The sequence below is a fragment of the Haliaeetus leucocephalus genome, unplaced genomic scaffold, assembly GCF_000737465.1.
Source record: "Haliaeetus leucocephalus isolate CR32 unplaced genomic scaffold, Haliaeetus_leucocephalus-4.0 Scaffold819, whole genome shotgun sequence".
In the NCBI taxonomy this organism is placed as follows: Eukaryota; Metazoa; Chordata; class Aves; order Accipitriformes; family Accipitridae; genus Haliaeetus; species Haliaeetus leucocephalus.
Genome location: NW_010973255.1, coordinates 3,876,736 through 3,898,146, shown reverse-complemented (window position 1 = coordinate 3,898,146; position 21,411 = coordinate 3,876,736). Strand labels below are relative to the sequence as shown.

Genomic DNA, 21,411 nt, shown 5'->3' with positions numbered 1-21,411 from the left:
GTGAATTATGCCATGAGATACCTGCTGGATGAGAGCCTTAGGAAACTTCAGGGTGTAAAAGGTTCTCAGACTGGAGTGTTTAGTCAAGCTTTGCTAAAAGGCATGAGCTTACCCATGGTGCCAAACTGTGGAGGTCAGTATGGATTGGTTTAGATTAGATTAGATAGAACAGAATGGTGAAAGAGATCACCATTCCTAAAGCATGTGGGAGTGGGCTTTGTTACAGTTTGAAAACAGTTTTGAAACCATGTGGAGAGGTTAATGTATTTTCTGTAATTGAACGGCTTCTGCAGGTAAACATGGCTGGAACCTTTCTGTCAGAAAATAGAAACTATGGACAATCTGTCATGGAAAAATTCCTGAGTATACTTCAGCAGCCTGGCCAGACAGAAGTATAGCCGTCTTCTCTATAATACAAATCTCCTGAGAATTAATTTGGTTTTCTAAATGGAAAAGAAGCTTACTTAGTATACTTGAAGCAAAATAATTCATGTCTTTATCTTTTCCTGAAGTGATTCTCAAATCCATTTTTTAGTCTAAACATTAGCAGTATTAGGAAATATTTTCACAATGTCATTAAAGGATTGTCGTCAGTGCTGGGCTGCAGAGGCAATTCCCTGCAGTGCTGCCTTTCCTCCTGGCCTTGTGAATTGCATCCCTGTTTGTCAAGGAATTGAACAGAAGAGTGGAAGGTGCCTGACACAGGGTTAATCAATAACCTAGGAGACAATAGTAGCGGGGGAAGCTGCTGAGGACCTTTCTCTGATTTTCTCCCACTTTTTGAGTAACTACTGCACTGTTCAGAGAAGGGCAAGCAAGTTGGTGAGGGGCCTGGAGCACAAGTCTTGTGAGGAGTGGCCGAGGGAACTGGGGCTGTTTAGTCTGGAGAAGAGGAGGCTGAGGGGAGACCTTATCGCTCTCTACAGCTACCTGAAGGGTGGTTGTAGTGAGGTGGTTGCTGGGCAAAGCATCATGAGCCATTTGTCTTTACCCCCCAAGAAGACATTAGTACCTTAGAGAGCTTTGGACTATGAATCCTTGTCTCAAGTAGGTATCTAACTCGGTCATTGGAGCCCAGAGAGAAGTTCTGTACTGGAGTTTTATTGAGTTGGTGTATGTTTCTTGTTCAGTGTGGTACCTGTTGTGCACCCTTTCTGAAAGTAGCACACTCTAGCCATTGTATAGGCAACGTTTGCACCTAACTCTAGATTGAGAACCAACTCTAGAAACTGGATTTCACTACAGTCAAGTCCCTGGAGATAGAGGCTGGAGCTGAGAGAGAACAGCATGTGAAATACAGTATTCTGTCCATTTCTGAAATATTAGCTGCTAAGAAACTGAGGTTAACTATTGCTGTATGGATTTTACGGTTTCTATTGCTGTATGGATTTTACGGTTTCTAGAAGATACTGATAACAAAGTGAAAACATACTCTGTCTTTACTGTAATCTTGAAAACATTTTTCTTTTATTTTCTTTCCCTTTTCTGTTAGGGATTTGGAAATCTTCCCATTTGTATGGCAAAAACTCACCTATCTCTATCCCATCAGCCTGAGCGGAAGGGCGTTCCCACTGGTTTCATTTTGCCGATTAGTGATGTGCGAGCCAGTATTGGAGCTGGTTTCATCTACCCTTTGGTAGGAACGGTGAGTGCAAAGTATTCAACTCAATCACTCCCCTTCCTTTGACCCAGCTTGACAGGGAAGTGCATTTCCTGTTTGCCTCTAAAAATAATGTGTAGAACCAGGTAAGTTCTTGGTTTTCATAATAATCTTATCCTCACACTTTTGTAGCTCTACGTTGATAGGAAAAGAGAATTAGGAAAATGTAATATCATGTAAGAGCTTTGGCTACAGGGTCTGAGAGAATGGCTCTTGCCATTGGTTCTGTTTCTGATGTTTTTCAGTTAGTCTAGGATACTTGGGCACCCTAATGCAGCAGAAAAATTAATTTATGAGTCCGTTGCCTTTCCTTAGTCAAATTGCAGCCTGTAAATAACTGTAGTTACATGATTATATTCTAAATGTTAAATCTTTCATCTGTCATTACAAAGCATTCTGTAATGTATTTAGATGAAAGGAATTGTTTTAGGAAAAAGCCTATGATTAAAATGATTGCTTTTCAGCTGATCAGCCTGATCTATTTCCAGTCCTTGTGAAAAACTAAGTTATGGTGGGGAGGGATAGATTTCTAACTGCAGAAGTAGTAGCACATTCTTTCTCCTTTTTAGAGATTTAAACAATAAGATGCTAAAAAGAGGCAATTGTCATCCTTTTTTCCTACCTGTCCTTAAAAGTACAGACTCAGATTAGGAAGCTCCTGATATTTTCTTCCTTGATGTGCCTTATCAAAGGAACTGAGAAGCTAGTTAGCTCCTGCCTTTAGCCAACCATGCATATCTTATTCCAAACAGTAGTTGAACTGTACCTGACATCTCATAGCATGCATTATTACTTATATGTAGCTGATTCATGGGATGGTGCTAGAGAAGGGATGCAAAAGCCATTGCATTTCCGGAAAGAGTACTCCCCCAATGTTATCTCATCTTCCCAGAGCACGGCCTGATTTCCTTGTGTAGCAGTACACTTAGGAAAGGTTGATAGTTTCTAATCTATTGTTTTGAATTCCCTCTGAAACAATCAAGTGTTTGAAACAAGGAAGGAAGTACTTTCTGACCAGGAGAGTTCCTGGAGTTCAGGAAACTGTGTCATTTTAACTCACTGGACTTGGGGATATGCTTTTCTTCTGCATGGCCACATTATGCGCGTCTACCAGAAGTGGAGCACAGCTGTGTATTTAAGTTGTGTAAGACCAAATTCCAATTACTGGTGACAATAAAATTTGTCAGAAGTTCTAGTATCTCCTTCATGGCCTGCATTCAGGTTTGCAGTGGAAGTTGTGTGTCATAAACTTGAGAAGGAGTGAATGTGAAGAATGGGCACCAACTGCTTCAAATCCATGAGGGAGCTATTCTGTAAGATGTCAGAGTGAAATGTTCTTGTGTTGAGCTTTCTGAATGAGTCACACTCTGCATGTTTCAACACAAAGTAGCTGCAGTTCAGCCTCATAAATCCATAGGAACTGTCCATAGGAGTGGTCTAGACCAAACAAGTTCAAGGATTATCTCTCATTTTCGGATTCTGCCTAGAACCAAAAAATACAGTTCTTATGGCGGACATTTTATATATGGGATTTCTTACTGGAGGACATTGTAAAAAATATGTCCAGGTTAGTTACCCTGACTTCAATAGTATAACCATGGAACTTTTTCCATATCAGGAACTGAGTAGGCAGTATACTCTTATTGTAATGTATTCCAAGAGAGTTTGTAGGGCTAGGTACTGTATAAACTTAACGTCCCCAAGAGCTAAAAATCTAGAGATATAGAGAGAGACATAGATCATTGGTTGTTTGGAAAATATTGCTAATGCTCAGGAATGTGGATACAACACTCCTTGGAACTATCACAATTGCTAGAAATCAAGATGAATGAATGAATATGAATGTATTCTTAACATCCTTACCATACAATTCCTTCTCTAGAATTAAATTTATGGCAAGAAGTCCAACTTGCTGCCTTTCAGAATTGAGAGTTGTGATCAAGAAACAAACTCTCATAATAGAGTTGTACCACTGCTTTTGAGATCACTTTTCTATTTTGCCACCTTCAGATTTTTTTGTGTGTATTGCTGTCGGCAATGAAGTCTTAAGCCTAGTGGTACTTTTGAAGTTGTGCAAGAAGGAATATTTTTGATGTAGGGTTCCAAAACTGAGAGTCTTCCTTTGACAGTTCTTTTACTAATAAAGCTATCTGAAAATGTCTACAAGAACAGAGCAGGTATAAAAGTGCATGTCCTGAAGGCTTAAAGTGGCTGGAGGTCAGATGCTACGAGTACAGGGATTACAGGATTCCTGGTGACAGCATATGGTGAGAGCATCCAGTCATGACAGTGGATTAGATTTCTTTATATAGGAAAAAAAGAAGCAACAGGATATCTTTTTTTCCTTTCATTACTTGCTCACTAATTGTATTAATGGAAGAGGATCCGTAATACCTAAGCTGCTTAGAGCCTTCTTACAGCTAAGGCCTTTCTGATGGCAGAATAAATGCTATTGGACAACATATTTGTTAAAGTTGTAGTTATAATTCTGATGCTAATTAAATGTCAAACTCCATTCTCAAAGCATATTTTTTACTGGACAAGCTGCTCGCACTTTAACCTGGCAGAACTTATCAGTGGTAAAGCAAGTTGTTAGAATTCTGCTCCAATTTAATTGGGAAGGCTGTTACAAATGAAAGAGATAAGTACTGCTGAAAGATGATAAACTATCTGCAGTAACTAGCATTTGTAGTTTAACCTTGTCATTAGCACATGTAAATTAATGAGATTTGTATTTACACCAGCACTGACAGGCAATCTTTTTTTTTTTTTTTTTTTAAACTAAATATTTAACATGTTGTCTTCATATTCTCTAAGCAGTATTTGTTTTGTGTTATGGTTGGCTCTAGTTCCCCTACAGCATGGAAGTCTTTCCAGGAAAAATGAGCTGAGCCTTATCAGAGGAAATCAGCAGTGAAACAAGAGGTGCCTTTAATTAACACTGGCACAGCTTTTATCCAAGTTCTCTGCAACCATGACCCAGAGGGCTACATCACTCTCACAGGTGGACTGTTGACATCATTGCTTGGCTCAACAGAGTGATGGCAGGAAGGCTGCTGGAGTATACGGAGGAAACCAGTGAGGTCATTCACTAGCAATGCTTGGGTGGGGAATTATTAGATTTTTGTAGTATGTGTGTTTCTCTCCACCCCCACCCAGAAAGCCATTGCAGTTTGGTGCTTTCTCACATTCAGCCACGTTTCTGTTATTCTCTTTCATGTGATGTACAAGAACGCAGGCTGGTCCTAGAGGTAAAACCTGTTGTCTTTTGCCTTTGTGAAGTGACACTACCAAATCACTGGTGCAAGTAACATAGCTGTGTTTGAATCACAGTAAGATTTTTAAATACATACTACCCTTTTCCAGCCACGCACTTTTGTTTTAATGGGTTAAAACTACAGGCAAGGTCCCTTTGAAAATATGTGGAGCCTTTGGAGTCACGCCAGCTCCCAAATTCTCACAATGAACTGACATCCTTCAGATATCAGCAGATCTGAAGAAAGGTCGGTCTATTACAGAAATATTATTTTCCTCCCCATAGAGAAAGCAGTTCAGGTCTCTGGAACTAGTTCTGAAACTATATCCTCTGGGAAGGAACTCTTGGGGAGACCCAGTGTGGTTTGAAATCAGTTTATGGGAGCAATAAAACTGTAATTCACTTGTGGGTGAGAGCCAGGACTGTTCCGCTAAAATATTACCTGAATATTGTAAGGGGGAAAAGACCCTGAAAGCAAATAGTTTTATGAATACTTTTAGAAGGAAAATATTGTTCCCAGTTGAATGAATTTCTTCTTTCATAGTGGTTAAGAGCTTAATAAGTTTTGAGGGTGTCCATTGAACATAAGCTGTGAGTCCAGGTCCACCTGAAGTGAAATTGCAGTTTCCCAATGGTGTGTGAGACCCAGGTTGTCTCCAAACTGTCATTTTGTCACTTCTCTCAGGCTCTCTTATGGGACAGCTGAATAACTATTGGTGGATTGCCCAACTTGTCCTGACAATCTGTGTAACATAGGGTGATTTTTCAAAAATGTAAATGATGGTGAGATTTATATTTGCCTTGTAAAACATTTAGCTTGCAATGCAATTTTGTATAATTTTTGTAATTTTTTTTGTAATTCGTAAAAAAAGAGTAGTGCTCTGCTAGGTATTCTGACCTCTCTCAGTCCAAAAAATGTCCCTGGTGTTGTGGCATTTGGCACCTGCCTTTGGCATTGTATAGTTGCTGTGTTGTAGCAGTGCTCAGAAGTCCCCAGACAGCTAGTTGTAAAAATACTTGGTGCTCGCAGACTCTGCAGGCTGGTTTTGAGATAACTGCAGTAAGTGTGGAAAAAGTAACAGAAAAGGAAAGCTATGAAGTTAAACTCACATGGGAAATGTAGGTTAGCAATTGTGTAGTTCTAAATTGAAAAATGCTAACAGGAAAAGAAAAGCCCACGCTCTCCTCTGTTAGATGATGTGCCTTTGCATTTATTACAGTAGGTGTAATCCCTCTCAGGAAGAAGGGAGAGAGGTTTTCTGAATTACACAGGCATATCGTTCCTGTATAGCATCCAGGTGTGCACATGCAGAAATGCTGAATGATATTACACTTGGTGGAAGGCTGATGAATTATTCAGGGTAGGGTTGACAGGGCAGGGGGTGAGCACATAGGTAAGATCAGTGGAAGTGAAGGTGAGGACAGTCAACTTTAGTTAATTGTGTTTAAAAGCTAGAGGCTGAGAGATGGTTACTGTAATAACAGCAAATCCACCTGTGTTCCTTGATGAATTGCATGATATGGTTGTGGCAGTATTGGGTTGGCGGAGAGGGTCTCTGTAGATGAGGCAAAAATAGGTCCAAGGGAATGATTTAGCTGAAGGGATGAGGAAAAAGTTGTAGATTAGAATGAAAAGGAGTATATGGCAGCCTTTGGAAACATCTGAGGTGTGTGGACTATGAGGCAGTTAAGATTCAAGGATGACTATGGCCGTTTGTGGTAAGAAGATGGGAATAGAAGAATGAGGGGAGGATTGGAATGATGGGGTTGGCTGGAAAGGAAAAGAAGTTAAATTGAGAGTTATACCAGTGGGAGGAGATACCTGTGAAATGATTTGAAGACACATCCAAGATGTACATGGAGAACTGGAAGAGCGCACTGAAGTAAAAGCCACAAGGGTAAAAGAGATTTGAAGATGTTCCAGAAGCATCAGTTGAAACAATGACATGATCTAAGATCTGGCGAGGAAGAAGTCATGGGAGTAATTGATGGATGTAGTTACAGGAGAGCAGAACATGCCTTGCTGATGACTAAGGATTTTTTTAAATTGGAGACAAAAAGAGTAGAGTTTAGCTGGCTTGAAAAATTTATTATCATCTCTGTAACTTTTGCAAGTACATAGAAAAGAATGTATTTAAATGATGGTTCACAAATTTCCATTTGCTCTGAGCATTTGCTGTTTACTTCAACCATTTTAAACTGATGTGGATAAGCCAGTGCTTGTTGGAAATACAGAGTTAAATATACTTTGCTTCAGATCGTTGCACCTCCCTGCCATAGCTGTGACACAGACATATGGTAAAATACCTTCTTACACCCTCCAAAAAAAAAAACCCCAAAACCAACAAAGAGCCTCTCTTCCTTTTCTGGCATTTAGAAATATCTTGACGGATAATGGAGGCAAGGCGCTTAGATTCTGTGTAGTTCATGCTGTCTCTCTTGATTGCTCTGTTTGTTTGCTAGTAAGCATTATTTAACCTACATTCATTACAATATAGTACAATGTATTGCCTTTTCTGAATGAAAGACTAGGTCCCATTGCTGGCTCTATTAGCAAAATTAATTTGCAGTTTATCACAGCTTCCTTCACCCTAGCCTTACATTCCTCAGGGGCCAGCACTTGTATTTAGCAGAACTGAAGGAATGGTTTTGCTTTGTGTTCTATTGAGAACGAAAAAAAAGTTGTGTAGGCATGTGTGTTATGTCAGCAAACTGAATAGTTGGAGGAGGACTTGTTGTTTTGGGACAGGATGAAACCATTAGACAATGTATCACAGAAGAAAATAGGCCCTGTGGTTTGGTAAGCTATTTAATGTTCAGATTAGATGAGATTTTTCTCAACACAATCTCCATTATAAGCAATTTCAGTATGACTACTGTAAAATTAGTTCTTTGTATTCAGAATGTCCATATTATTTTCGCCTCTTACCATATTTTAAGCCTTGTCAGAGAAGAATTTTTTATGCAAAAGTTTAAATTTGGCTCTAAATACTTGAAAATTAACTTTTTAGAGACAAAAATGAACTTAATGCATTTCTTGTATCAGTCAGGTTTCCTTGGTCATCTTTTCCAAAGATACTTATATTACATACATCTATAGAAATGTAACATTATGTTCGAGCTCTTAGACTTAAATAATACACGTGTGGCTGCTAACTTAAAATAGTTTATCTGGAATAGGTCCCTTAAAACAGAGGCTTATTTACAAGCACAAAAACTGACTTTCATGTTTCACTTCAGTCAGTAAGTGATAACCTGAAAATGCATTTTGGTAGCCTCCCATACCTTGTAGCGGGAATTTTATCTAGCCTCCTTTGTTTTGCATTTAAAGGGGCAGAGGACGTGGGCAGCCGTGCTATCTCCATGGAAAGTATGGTAGGTCAGAGCTGCTGCAGAGGAATTTCTGAAACTGGTATGCCTAGGTCACAAGTGTTTTAGCACATGTTTTCAGTTAAGATTAGCTGACTTGACACATCAGCTCAGGCAGTATGGATTCATTGATCAAGGGTAGTGCCTGGCTAGTGTGGACAAGTTTAAGCAATGCTGGAACAAAGATAACTCATTATGCTCTGAAACAGTTTTCTTCAGTGTGGTTGTTAATGTCTTGCCCTCATCAGACCTGTGAAGTTGTATGTAATGAACTCAGTGCAGCTGTCTTAGGCTTGCAAATGCCATTAGTGTAGGCAAATAAAATGAGAATCACCTGTAGCATGCATGCAGCCAAAGGGGGCACTTCTGTGAAAGCGTAGTTTGCTCAAGGCCTTCAGAGAGTCTGGGAGTCATTAAGATCCTTGCTGTCTGTTCCAGCAAGACCTAACTGTGAGTATGGTTATGTTTTCTATCTGTTTCATTCCCTTGTCTCTGATTTACAGTCTGTGATCCCAGGCGAGAATGGATATAACTGCATCAGTTAAGAAAGGAAAAAATCGGATAAAAAAAAGACTGATATTCCATATGGAGATAAGAGCTCTTTGAATGATGCACATTAGCCTATTTGCATGGGGCTCGCTATTAACGAAGATGTGTCAGTTAAAAGTGGGAAGTGTAATTTGGACAGAAGCCAGCAGCAATTTTGGACCACTGCCCTTAGATTTTACGTATGACTTCAGACATGAAATAGGGACGTTGCAGTGGAAACATAGGCACGTGTGAGTTTGAGCAGTTAGTGAATGCCTTGCCAGGCTTCTCCAGGGCAGAGAGGGAGGCAGGTGGCTGAATCGCGCGGCTCATGGCAGCTTCTCTGTGGTGCAGCAGTGCTGCCTGCCCACCCCGATCCTCACCTACAGCTCTGACTGTGCTGGTTAGCACACCTGTTGTGCACTTGTGCCAGTTCAGAGTAAGTAAAAGGGCTTGATTAAGAGCTCATTCAATTAATCAGCCTCCTATGTGTGGACTTTGATCAAATGCAAAGAACGCAAAAATCATTTTATGGAACATCTTGAAACAGCAGTGTTAAGGGTTGATATTTTGATTATGCTGTCTATACAGAAGATGTACAGACTTGGGCATTAGAGAAGGCAGCCAGGTATTTACTTCACCCATTCATGATATTTTGGATGACTTGCTGCATGAAGAGGCTGATGCTGCCAGACCCAGGGGTCACTGAGTCTGACGGCTTTGGGGCGGGGTGGGTACCGCTGCTGACTGTCTTGGGTCAGCTTGGTAGCGGCAGCCAAGCTGTGTCACTTCCAGCTTTTTGCTGTTCCTCCGTATAGGGATGAAATGAAATTATGTTTCATGCTCCCTATTTTTGTTTGTTCAGCCTGATAAGCTTCTTCAGTTGAAGAAATCACAGTTTCTGAAAAGTTATCTCATGGTTCAGATTGGAAAATTAGAGATTCAGCCATTCACTAAGGAAGAAATAGTTACCTTTTTAAAACTACTGTCTATATGCAATCTTTTTGAGAGCCTGTCTTACGCTCACTTAAATAAAAAACATTGTCTCCTCAACATTCTTCCAGATACATATTTCAGATGCTGATTTGCAGGTTTAAAAAGTATTGATTCCTTGGTAAGAAGCAAAAAACTTTACAGTTTGGGTCAAATAACTTGAAAGTTTTCCAGACTGTCCAGTAAGACAAACTATCTAGCAGATGTAGATAGCTGTATATTTGAGTTTGGCAACTTACTGTTGTTGCAACTCTAAAAGTGATTTAAGGCTAATAGCAGGAACTTAGCTGGAGGCTGCAAGTCTGTAACTGAACAGTTTTATTGGGTTCCGGATAAATAAGGTGAAAGATGTTTTGAACTTAATAATGTCCCCACCAACTTGCTTTCTTTCAGTAAATTGTGATATATAGGATGAATAGTGTGCTAATTAACATTAAAGACGAATGAATATTTGTGCCTACTGGTCAAGGGATTATCCCTGTTAAAACAGGAAATGGACTCTGATTTCCTGTTTTAAAGTATTTTCTCCATAAACTTTGCATGAAAATGTGAGGTTAAAAATAGGTTATACTTTTACGTAGTAAAATATACATCTATTATTAGTTAACAAATAGTTTATATATGGAAGGAAGGACATTTGCCAAATTGTTTTATATTGAAATAAATGCATCCTGCACATACTCCACAAAATAACATTTACCGAGAAATTAGAAACTGAGCTCCTCTAATTTATTGCATTATGACATGGGCTTTATAGAAATTATAGTACTCAACATTTACATAATATCACTTTGTATTAGTAGTTTCCTAGACAAGCAAAATTTTGACACATTTTTTAAAAATAAGGAATCCAGAGATGCAAACAGTAAGGTCCCCTGACAAATCAGGGGCAGGACCATGAATAAAATTCACGATTTCTTGGCCTGCAAAATCATGAGATGTTTATGTCTAAGAATGTAAAGAATCAGCCTGGAGTATTTCCACTGGAGGAGGCTGACCTACATTCTGTGGACAACACTAAAAGATAAAGTTATGCTGCTGCTACTCCTCTACTCCACCCACCCACCCCAAAATCCTGAAGTATTTCCTGAGATATTCCTCATGTGTCCTTATTTAAAAAAAGAGAAGGTACAAATGCTGACATACTGTATTTTGCCTTTGATAAGTGATAATGGCTTTACTTTGAAAAGACCAATCTTTCCTCTCTTCTGAAACTGTGAAATGTCATGAACAGGATGTTACCTTTTGGCCATAACTGAGGAGAAGGTTGCATAAAACCACCTTGATACTGGGTTAGAAGTCTATAGATCAAGAGACATCTCCCAGGTGAAGTCCATTAAAAAAAGTATTCTCAGCATGGTACAACAGTGACCCACAGGCTTCTACAGATGCAGCATTTCTGGTACTCAGAGAGACTACTTGATGCTGCCCTGTGACTGTCATCATCTACCCCATGCAACGCTACAGGCTGGCTTGGGGAAGAGTGGCTGGAAAGCTGCCTGGTGGAAAAGGACCTGGGGTGCTGGTCAACAGCCACCTGAATATGAGCCAGCAGTGTGCCCAGGTGGCCAAGAAGGCCAACGGCATCCTGGCTCGTATCAGAAATAGTGTGGCCAGCAGGAGCAGAGAAGTGATCGTCCCCCTGTACTCAATACTGGTGAGGCCGCACCTCGAGTCCTGTGTTCAGTTTTGGGCCCCTCACTGCGGGAAAGACATTGAGGTGCTGGAGCGTGTCCAGAGAAGGGCAACAAAGCTGGTGAGGGGCCTGGAGCACAAGTCTTATGAGGAGCGGCCGAGGGAACTGGGGTTGTTTAGTCTGGAGAAAAGGAGGCTGAGGGGAGACCTTATCGCTCTCTACAACTACCTGAAAGGAGGTTGTAGTGAGGTGGGGGTCGGTCTTTTCTCCCAAGTAACAAGCGATAGGACAAGAGGAAATGGCCTCAAGTTGCGCAAGGGGAGGTTTAGATTGGATATTAGGAAAAAATTCTTCATGGAAAGGGTTCTCAAGCACTGGAACAGGCTGCCTAGGGAAGTATTTGAGTCACCATCCCTGGAGGTATTATATAAAAGACATGTAGGTGTGGTGCTTAGGGACATGGTTTAGCGGTGGACTTGTCAATGTTAGGTTAACGGTTGGACTCGCTGATCTTAAAGGTCTTTTCCAACCTAAAAGATTCTATGATTCTATCTGTCTTGTCTTCCCTTGTCTGATCTTCCCGCACACTGGTGAACATCACTTGTCAAAAGAGAAGGAAGAATAAGGTGTGTATCTTTGTGTCCCTGAGGAAATTCTGCTCCCTAGCAGAAATGATGTTGCAGTAGTTGACAGCGTTTCCCATATCTGAGACTAAAACCCTACTATGGACACCCTATCAGCTGGTCCAGAATGGTGACTTTCCTCTCTCACATCCATTTCTCCGTGGTAGACTCAGTTTACATCAAGATTAAGCCTCTCCAATTTAATGCCTATTCCACACAGCTTTGGGAAAACTCTGTTTAATGCTTCCTTCTCTTTTACATTGTAAAAGCCAAGAACATTATTTCTTGGCCTGGAGCTGGACTCCTAAGAACAGACCTTTTCATAGGCCTGTGAAGAAGAAATATAATCAGGTCTGAACTAACAGTTGTACAGGTAAGGCAAGAGATAACTTTGTCTCTCCTCACCATTTTGTTACTGCAATTACATATGAAAATCTATCAGTATGAGGTATCTTACCAACACCGGTGAAACTTCCTGAGTGCTGACTGTGGTGCAGCAGCTGCATTATGGTATATTTTTGTCATAGAGGAAAATTATGTTAATGTTGTATAGCTCCCACAACTCAACAGCAACTACAACCACCTCAGCATGGAAAGGCTTAGGCTGATGTGGAGCCCAAGCCATGGTCTGCCTATTTTTCCTATGTTTGGAAGGTGTATGTTTGTTAGATATTCCCAAACTGAAGTATGAGGGGCTGTGTGAAGATGGGCTTGGCTGTGGTGGCTCTGTAAAAGTCAGTACCTGATGCAGTGCTGAGATTGTGGGTTTGCCACGTGCAGGGCTGTGTGTAAGACCCGTCCTTTCATTTGGGTGTTCCCAATGAAACACGCCAGGTAGTGGTGCAGTCCAGGACAACCACAAGAAATCTGAGTGACAAGATGTGCAGGTGTTCGCTTTTATAGCAAAGTTTGGCTCATTTGAAACATTTTAAACTCTTACCTCTGTAACTGTCCAGTGGATGATAATGCCATGTTTAGCTATACCAGTGCTTGATACTTTACAGGTTAGTGCCTGCCAGCTGAACATTCACCTTTTGCTTGAAGTCATATAAAAATGCCTACTTGAAATGGAACATTCTCTTTAACCAGTTTCACATTTTTAATAATGTTTTTTTAATAACATGTCAAAGTTTGGAGCTAGTTGTAGGCTAAACAGTTTCTCCTCAGGGACTCGGAATTTTCTGAAGATAAAATCCTATAATTGCATGACATTTTAGGCTGGAGTGCCTGACCACATAGCATCTTTCTTTAATAACCATGTTTCTTTAGGCAACATAAGGAGCTGGGTTTTGAGCTTAATAAAGAGAGGTAGTGACATGAAGAACTTCAGAATGAGCCATTCAATCATATATAGGAATGTTAGAATTTGAGAGAAAATATTTTTAAAATGTTAAAGATCTACACGTGCTGTCCTACTTAAAGCTTAGCAATGCTCTGAAGACTTTGAGTCTAAACTTAACCTCAGAGTATAGGCTTTCAGGAAAAGTAGTGAGAATTAGGTAATCAGGTCATGGCTTCCTTTTCTGCACAGCTGCCCTAAACTCATGAGGGGCTATTCTTTCTGTCACTTTTACAGGCTTTTACTTAAATTCTTTTAATTGGAGACTGTGTGTCTGTATCAGCAATTTGAGAAAGATGGTTGGGTCCAAATCAACTGGTTCTTTGTTTCTACAAATAAACATAGTAGCATAAAGATAGTCTGTTTTAATCATCATTTAGCAACCAAGACACCAGTTATTAAATGTGTGCAGGCTTGTGATAGTCACAGAAATATTATTTATATCCCTTGCAGTCTTCAGGAAATCTCTTACTGATTCTCCTTAAGTTCTGGTTTTATAATCAAAAGCAGTCTATGACGGAGCATTGAGTATGTGTTGATGAGAAAGCTGCATTGATACATGTGAAGGGAATATATCTAGCAATACCTCTTACAAAGGTGACAAACCTTTTTTATGTAGTAAGCCACCTAGCAGGCCACTACATAAACCTTTTTTATGTAGTAAGCCACTCTGCAACACTGAATATTGGGTGTGTTTTGAGATCGCCTTCTGGTTTCAGTGTTGCAAACAAATAAGCTTACAGTGAATGAAAGCAGCAGAGGAATGTGGATAACGTGTTTGCCTTTTCATTAATCATCAGTAAACTCTTATGCTGAGATGATCTGGTTTTGTTACTTGCTCACTTAATAAAACCAATCAGTAGACTGAGGCCAGAAGAACTGTGACAGTTTGTCACCTATAGAAACCTGTTGTACTATTTCGAGTCTTTTTAAGCCTCTCTTAGATAAGTGAAAATAAATCTCCTAACCCCATTTTGCTCTTCATTTATCTTTTCCACAAAACTGCATGAAATTCAACACCACTTCCAAGTTCATGCTTGGCTCCTTATTTTCAGTTTGCTGTCAGGAGCAAGGGTGCTGCTGGAGAAGTGTCCTCGGGGACATCACTGAGGCTGTTGTACTCAAACTGTGACCTAAAAGGTGCTTCACAGAGGTACAGTGTTGAATCTCAGTGGTGTTAATTTATCAGAATTTTTGAGAAATGCTGATAACATGGTGTAAGAAAATCTTATATCATTCTTTTTTCTTTTAGGCAATACTCTACTATACGTATCACAATGTGGCAAATGCACCCCCCAAAGTGCCAAACAAGAAGTAGTAACATCACATAAGTGGTGTGACAGTTGTTTTTTCCCCAATTGTATTTGCAACACTTGGCTCTTGCTGCTCAGAAGTTACTGCATTTGCACTACTGTCAAAAACTGCCAGTGCTCAGAAGTGGAGTGCTAATCTAGAATTTGTCAAGAAAGCTCTACCACAAAAGCCGTGACTTTTACCTCTCTTTGATCCATGAAATAAGCCAAAATACAGGGGTCTGTGGTTATTATGCTGGAAAACAATGTTGGTGGAGTTGGGTATCTTACATATAGTATTGTTCATTTTATGGGATTGTGAATGCCCTGTTTCCCTGGTCACAGAGGAGTTCCCTTGCAAGCATCTCCAGACTTTGTTCAGCCAGTGCTTGTTCAGAAGGCTGTCCTGCAGATTTTTCTTGCCACGCAACTCATGCTTTTGGCCCAGATCCAGTTTCTGGTTTCCAGGAGCGTTACTGCTATGCAGGATGTGTCCCTGTTTGAAGGCAGCACTTTCATAGTGCTTCTGCTCCTATCTTTTTACTATTTTGTAACTGCTCATGCAAATCCAGCCCTACCATGGAGTATTCAGGCTCTTGTATGCACTGCATCAGTATCCAGAGGAAATGTATGTGCTATACAGTTCAGTTCCTACTCAGCTTTGCCATTGACCAGCATTTTGAGTGGTATCTCTCTCTTGTTGAAAGTGTTTTGAGAGTTTCTGTGTATTTATGTTGAAAAGGCAGTTTTCCACCCATCAGTTTATATGTTTGACTCAATTCATAATGTTATTACTGGAGGTGGAGTGCAATGAATGGAGCAGTCATCATTTGATGTAAGACAAATTTCCTTGTAAGTACAGAGAAATGTAAATTGTGAGAATGAATTCGTTGATAGAAGGATGCATTTAGTTTGATCATCAGGTGTTCATGCAAAATTTCTCTATAACTGAACAAGAGACATTTCTGTTGAGAGTGTTAAGTATCATCATTTTGTTGTTTATCTCCATTTTGTTTGGATTATGGACTGCATTGAAAATGCATGCATTTTTTTACCCATTGCATCAAACCATGCATTGTTCGTCTTAGTTGTGTTCAATTTTACTACACTTTATTGCAACAAATTGATATAATTCCATAGATGTCCATCAGCTCTTCATGAGAGCAGTCAAAAGCCTAAACTTTTCTCTCCTTTTATGTTTCCTCTTTTTTTTTCCCCTCCTCTCCCGTTTCCCCCCCCCCTCCTTCCTTTCTCCTCCTTGGAGCTGTTTTGGCAGCTGGAGGCAGTTTTTATTTTGATATGTTTGACATAAAGGATGGAATGTGTTGAGTTTGGGAAGCAGAAAAGCTGGTGGAGGAAAAAAAATTCCATCCTTGTACTACAGAAATCAAGAGTATGCTTTCTGGTCCATCAAGTAGAAACAGTTTTTGGTTTCAGCTCAGGATATACATGAGAATAAATTGCAATTTAAGGGCTTTTTTTTTTATTTAAAGGGAGAGAATTTAGCTATGTTGTTGGCACCATAAAACTTAACATTTTGTGGAAACAAAATGGAAAACCAGATTATGGCATATATTAAAAATAGACTGTGTAACTTACAACTTTGGGGATCCAGCGAAGAGGAAGTTGTATATTTTAAAAAAACCCAATAACCACATATATGCTTTTATGGGGATCAGTCCTGGACTGAAAGGCATATGCATCCAAACACGGGGCTTTTCTGTGTGGTCAAGATTTCAAAATGAACATGCCATTGAATTGTCCTGAGTTCATTCAAAGTATGTAGGTTGTTTCAATGTGCCTGCAACACCTGTGCAGAAGTGTGGGAGTGTGCATACCCCCAAAGCATGTGTGTAGTTACCTCCTTTCTTGTGCCTGTGCGGTTGTAAAGCGGAGACTTGCTGGCCCCATCTCTGTGTCACTCAAAGCCACGTTTTACTTCTTGACTATGAAGTGTTACATCCTTTTGCATTAGTGTCACCGTGTTTTGTTCTTCCAGGCTTGCCAGAAAGGACAGAGAGTGGGGAGGAATGTCGATTAGAGGACTTCTAGCTTTTTCCAGGGGAGAGTGAGCCAGGGAATGTACTGAATGAAAGGTGTGTTCTTAATGCTACTTGCTTGAGCAGTAAGCAGCTCTTGCATCCTAAATCCAATCTCGAAAAGCACTGAATTCTACCTGCTCTTCAGCTCTCAGCCCTAGCTCTCCTTTCCATCTTGTATTACTGTTGTATGGGCTGTTATTGCTGACTCTGTGTTAACTTCAGGCATAATCTCTAGAAACCATGGCAGTCTGCAGTATTAGACTCCTGCCAAATAGGATTCCTGGAAAACATAATTTAGCCCTTGCCACAGAATGAGCTTCCACTTGTTAAAATTGTTTTGATAAAATGTGGTTTGCCTTTCAGTAAACTTTATTCTGAAGTTTTGTGAAAAACAACCCCAAAAAGTCAAAAGGCAATTTGTGTGAAGCCTCAAGGAATTTATTACTGGTAAATTCAGAGAAAAAATTGACAAATTAAGGGCAAACGTGGAGAAAAAGTTGACAAGTGCATAAAATACATTGACTTTAATTGTGAAATTAATACAAACCTTCACCTAAAACCATTTTAACTGAAGTGTAAAGATCTGTCTTGTGTGGGCCAATGCTCTGAGTGACCTGTTGGTTGTGTCGCATTTGTGTGTCATTTTGTATGAGGTAAAATTACCTACAGGATCATATTAAATTGAAATTGGAATCCTCGTTTGTAAAGTGAAGAGAAACCACCAGGCAGCCAGAGGAAGATGATCTGAGTCTGTGCTCATTTGATGTTGTGATTAGGTCTGCTTTTCTAAATAGATGAGTTAATGTGTTCATCACTAAGGCAAGTCATGGGAAGGCCTTGCCAGGTACTTCGTATTAGCTTTGTTCCATGTATTAAGCAAGTCTGATGCAACTTACTGCAGTGACAACTTCAGAAGATAAATCTGCTGAGGAAGTATGAAAAGCAGGTGCGATAGGAGGGCAGTTTTCTTACAAATTATGAACATGGTTGCAGGAGCTGTTATAAACCAACAGAAAACCAACAAAACTCAAATGATTTCTGTCATTTTATGGAAAACAAGTCAAGATCTAATTGACTTTTTTATGTTTAAAGATAAAATGGGGAGGAACGTGCTTGTTTAATGTAAATGCATCTTGGACCCAGCCTTTCCTGTTTCATGTATCTCATCATCTACTTGAGCCCAACTGTAGAAGAAACTGTAGGAGGACTACACTGAACAGAAGAAACTAGCTGCTGAAATAGTTTTCAAAATCTGTAGATATAATGGAAGAAAACTATTTCCTAAAAAGGAAAAAAGGAAGTCAGATTTAACTGTTTCTACCTTTTCACTACCTCTAAATTAGAGTGTTACCTTCATTCCACAGTTTTAAGAGCTCTATATAATTTCTGTGGAATAAAAGATTTATTACATTTAAAACTACCTGGCTTTGGATGCAATGGCATACTGATTCCTAATTCCATGGAGAATGGTTTTTAAGATGCATGTGATAAATTCTTAATAAGTAGTTCCTTACTGCTGTTTTAAACATGTATTTCTCAGAAACCCTTGACAACTTAATATTCCTTTCCTTGTTTGCTTTGGCTATTTAGACTACAGGCTCTTCAAAATGGGAAGTCTACCTAGTTCACAGGCACCAAGGCAGAATTGTTCCTGACTTTAAGGCTAGTGGGATGGATGTTGCTTGTACCACATTAGAGAAGATACATGTTCTCAGGCCTCAGAGAGATGGGAGTATAAGGACTGTGTAATATCATTACTGCTGCTTCATTATTTCTGTCTTGTAGCAGTTGTCTTTTGAAGCCATGTCCCTCCGATCTTTGCATTTTGCTGATGAGATCTTCTGCCATTTGTGTGTTAGTTCAGCTAGTCCTTCCTCTGCTCCTGTTGGCTCCTTTTTCACAAATGGCTTTGATACCATCCTGTTTGCACAGGAGATATTTTCCCCTTGGCTCACCAGTTGCTCTCATTCTCCTTCCAACACTTGTTTCTTTTCCCTGTACTGTTTTACTGTCTGTCCATCAGAGAAGAAATACTTTTTAGAGATATAGGGAATAATGTTACAACAGTGCAGTAAATCTTAAGGCAAAATCAGGAAGAGAAACAAAAATCATTTTCAGTCGCCCTGGCTGCCATTGCCATCTACTCCCAAGCACCAAGATGCGCCAAGATGTGCCTCCAACATTCAGGTAGCAAGTCAGGTGTGCTCAGGTGATCTTGTCGGGCCTCCTCACAGTGACAAATCTCATCACCTCTTTCATTAGTTGGCACTGTGTGTCAGTTTGGATGTGCTGTTTTATACTGGTTGGCAGCTGACAGCAAAGAGTCTTTTGCCTCTCCATCCTGTTGGCATCTGAGAGGCACTGGGATTCACAGCTTCTGGTTATTTCTCTTGCTGTGAAGGGGCTCTTACTTACCCATTTTAGGTATCATTTCATAGATGGCATATTATTTTCTATCCTTTCTTCAAAGTCATGTTCTTCTCAATGCCTTTTTTCTTGTAGTTGCTGGCTTTCAATGTTTTGATTCTTCTATTTAATAATTTTGCTGTACTTCTCCAGTAATCAAAACTAATAGTAGTTTTCCAAGCAATATCTTACTTCTCTCCTGAAATAAATTTTTGTATTCATTTGAATGGCACATACATACTTAGCTATTTTTCAGTCTTTCTCATGCATTCTCTTTCGATTAAGATTCTCCTCTGAATAATGCCTTTAGCTGATAGCCAGGAACTGTGGATATTTCCTGCAATCTGCAGACTAAATTACCTAATTGTAAAAGTGGTTGTTGATTTCTTAGTGTGCCTATTTATGCCTCGAGCCATTCATGAAATATAAATAAGGTGTGTCATAAATAACCTTACAGTAAGGAGACTGGATTGGGGAGGTTTGCAGATTTTGAATAGTTTATTTAATTTATATCATGAGTTACTTCACATACCCCTAGATAAAGTGTGTGAAAAGTATATTGTGGAAGCTGTTCATTAATTGATATAAAATCTGTCAGTGGGCAGACAAACAAGATGCAGGCAGTAGATGTTTACTGTGCTATGGACATCCTTAGCAACTCCCAAATGTACTATTCAAAATCAATTTGCAGTGCCATTCTTCCCATTTGATAGGATATCATATAATATATTTGCGGTAACACACCATGTCTTCTTACACAGTACTTTTCATTGGTAGCTTTCTGAAGCGTCACAGAGGAGGCACAAGCGAGGTACAATCCCTGTACTCAGGTGAGAAGGAAATTGTCCATCACAAGCAACAGAACTGGGAAATTACCTGAGTTACATGGAAATCAGGCTGCTACTGCTAGTAGTAGTACATGCTGCTTGGGGCATTGTTTGAATGATAGCACAACCTGCATCTTGAAATCCTTCAAGATGTTGAAACTTGTTGTATTTATTCAAAAACATTTCCTTAAGCCTAGTGCCAGATTAGCACATCCCTTCCATTTAGTGTTCCGCATGTTAACTGGCAGATGCTGTAAATGTGAAGATATTAGAAAGCTACTGACCTGAATGTGTATACAAATTCAAGCTTATTGCATCAGAGAAAGATTTGCTGGTCTCTAGTTAGCTTACATGGAGTCAACACAAAACTCCCGCAGTCCTACAGGACCAGCCACTTAGCCATGGATGAGAAATGCTCCCTCCAGAGCGGTGCTGCAGACTGCATGTGAATTTTGAAGTGCTAGAAATGGTGTAAGTTGTTGGTTTGGTTTTTTACTTATTTTTAATAAAATAATAAAAAAATTCTGATAACCAGAATTGGGCAAACCCACCTTAAATTGTTTGTAATTTGAAGTTTAGCTACTTTTCTGCAACCCCTTGAGGGGATCTGCCAATCTTTTAACAAAATTGAAAGCAAAATATTTGTATTTCCCAGCAGAATTTTTAAATAGCATCTGGGCTATTTGTTTGGCTTTCATTTTGAGTACTGATCCCATGATACATCCTCCAGGCCAAGGACCTGCAAAGCCTGTTCTTGAAATAGTTTATGAAACACCACTACAGTGCAGATGGTGCATTAGGGCATAATGAAGCTCGCTGTTTTAGTTGGAGTATCACCTCTGACTCCTTGCCACTTATTTAGTAAAAACTAGCTCTTTTTCAGGTCTTTGCTAAATCTTTTGGTGGTTGTTCTTTATGGATGAGTAGAAGGTATAAGTAGCTGCTGTTTCAGCAATGGATGTAGTATCTCAGAATATTGTTCTTATCTCTTGAGCAAGAAGAAGGGTTTTTGTTATTTTTCATCTGTTTTGGAAGTGTTTGGAATGGCACCTTTCCCACCCTAGCTACAGAGTATTTGGGGGAGGTAAAGTAGATTCATTTCTCCTAGTAAATCTTCCTAGCATTTACTTTTGAATCAAAAAGCTGCCAGTAACATGCTTAGAGGGGTTGGCCCGGTACTGACAACTCAATGGAGAACAGAGCCTGTGTGAAGAGTTATGGATATAGTTGAATTGCTGTTTGAGTATCAAACTGAGAGACATTTGCTAACTGACTCCATCTGCCTTAAGAGCAAAGATAGAGAAGTATGAAGTCTGGAGAAACACAGGTAAACTGAAACATGTGTGTGTGCTTGCATAACAGTTAAAGAAAATATTGCACCCGTTTGTTTTCAGGACTAATTAAATGAGCCTTAAAGCTTCTGACAATAGGTGAGACATT

General features: G+C 39.7%; 1 protein-coding gene across 1 annotated transcript in view; it reads left to right on the top strand.

Annotated features, from left to right (window-relative positions):
- Nucleotides 1–21,411, top strand: part of MTHFD1L (methylenetetrahydrofolate dehydrogenase (NADP+ dependent) 1-like) — a 153,331-nt gene that overhangs the window by 107,877 nt on the left and 24,043 nt on the right. Inside the window, exon 26 of the mRNA XM_010581930.1 lies at nt 1,493–1,645. Coding sequence (XP_010580232.1) covers nt 1,493–1,645 — 153 coding nt within the window. The remainder of the gene's footprint in view (nt 1–1,492; nt 1,646–21,411) is intronic.